Here is a 1,833-nt window from a genome sequence, read left to right as displayed (position 1 = left end):
TTTTTGTCCCAACAAGGCACAGTTCAGTTTTGTTATGGTTTAGTTGGAGGAAATTGTTAGAGAACCAGTTGTTGAGCTCACTGAGGCAGTCGGTAAGAGTGAAGGATGAGAAGGTGGAGTTTGGTTTTGTTGAAATGTAGAGCTGAGTGTCGTCGACATAAGAGTGGAAATGGACACCAAATTTACAGAAGATGTGGCCAAACGGGAGCAGATAAATTATGAAAAATAGAGGCCCGAGTACAGAACCTTGGGGAACACCAGTGGAAATGGGTGAAGACTGGGAGCAGAAGGACTTGAGCTGTATGAACTGAGTGTGGTCAGAAAGACAGGATTTAAACCAGTCCAGGGGGTGTCTGAGATGTCAATAGAGGTTAGTCATTCGATGAGGATAGGATGAGAGATGGTGTCAAAGGCAGAGCTCAGATCAAGGAGGATGAGTTTTGACAGAAGTCCTGAGTCAGCAGCAAGGAGAAGATCATCAGTCATTTTAATAAGAGCAGTTTCTGTGCTGTGATGTGGTACTTTTAAGACTTATCATTGACATTCCACAGCTGTATTTGACTTCATATGTTGTCACTATGTCACCTGGTGGATAAGTGACATATATTAACAAAATATGCAGTTTTCACCTTCAGCTGTTAACATTAACGTTGATCAATAACATTTATAGACCTCAGTTAGTGCTTCTAAATTTAGCCTAAAAATTTAGCAAATGCTAATCCACTAATAAATTTTAAAATTAGCAAAAGCCCTAAAACACTAATCAGGAAATTAGTTCCCCTATTAGTGCTTTAGGGCTTTATGGGCTCTGTGCTGATAATACCTGATGATATTGATGATACCTGATGTTAGCAGATAAGAAGATGACTATCAGTAGTGTGATCACACTGAACAGAACCAGACGGATCATCATCTCTAAACCCATTTTCTCACCTGATGAGAAGAACAAACCAGAGGAAAAATACATCACTTATACAATTTATAACATTTAAAACAATAAATATTTTGTTATGTTAGATAACTAAAGGAAGGAAGTAGCAAAAATAACATCAGAACCAAAAAAGACTCAACAGGAAAGAGAAGTAATGAATTAAGTTCTTAGGAACAGAAACTGACGTCATTTAGAGGAAGATTAAAGAAACACTCACCCTCCACCTGCAGGCTGAACGGCTCAGACTGGGACCAGCTGTTAGTCCTCACAGCACAGGTGTAGTTCCCAGAATGCTCTGCAGTCAGAGAGTTGAGCTGGAGGGCGGGGCCGGTCTCTGAGAGGGTGTGGCCATCTTTCATCCAGGTGATGTTCAGGTGGTAGAAAGTGCAGTGTAGACTGGTGCACTGCAGAGAGACTGACTGACCTCTGATGAACTCTGTCACATTACTGGAGCTTTTTATTCTCATCTTTGTCCCTTCTGAAATATAAAATATATTAGTTTTTAGTAAAACTTATTAAATTAACTGATTAATATCTGAGTTAGAATGATGTTCTCACCAACAACTGTGACTTTCATTCCTGTTGTGTTTGTAAAATGTCCATAAGTATCATTTACTTCCATCCTGAACCGATAAGTTTCTTCATCTGTCTCACTAACATCTCTGATCTGTAAGGTGCAGTTTCTCTCCTTGTCTCCCAGATACTCGTATCGAGGGTTGTTTATAGTTGAGTTACTGTCAAACACAGACGGGGTGTGACCCTGACAGATCAGACTGTTTTTACACCAGAGGACTCTGACGATCTTCAGAGGAATTTCTCCTCCATCTTTAAAAAAAGATTTTAATGGAGTGAAGCTGCAGGGCAGAGTGACCGTCGATCCTTTAACAGCACAGGTTGATGTA

General features: G+C 40.1%; 1 protein-coding gene across 1 annotated transcript; it reads right to left on the bottom strand.

The window, feature by feature from the left end:
* Nucleotides 1–1,144: 1,144 nt before the first annotated feature.
* On the bottom strand, nt 1,145–1,833 carry LOC106527354 (sialoadhesin; the record flags this gene model as incomplete). Its single annotated transcript, XM_014022206.1, is given in 2 exon segments — nt 1,145–1,409; nt 1,490–1,833. Coding segments are annotated over 2 exon segments (609 nt in total), but the record flags the coding sequence as incomplete, so codon positions are not given.

This window comes from Austrofundulus limnaeus, unplaced genomic scaffold (assembly GCF_001266775.1).
Source record: "Austrofundulus limnaeus strain Quisiro unplaced genomic scaffold, Austrofundulus_limnaeus-1.0 Scaffold320, whole genome shotgun sequence".
Taxonomy (NCBI): domain Eukaryota; kingdom Metazoa; phylum Chordata; class Actinopteri; order Cyprinodontiformes; family Rivulidae; genus Austrofundulus; species Austrofundulus limnaeus.
This window is presented reverse-complemented; position numbering and strand designations above follow the sequence as displayed.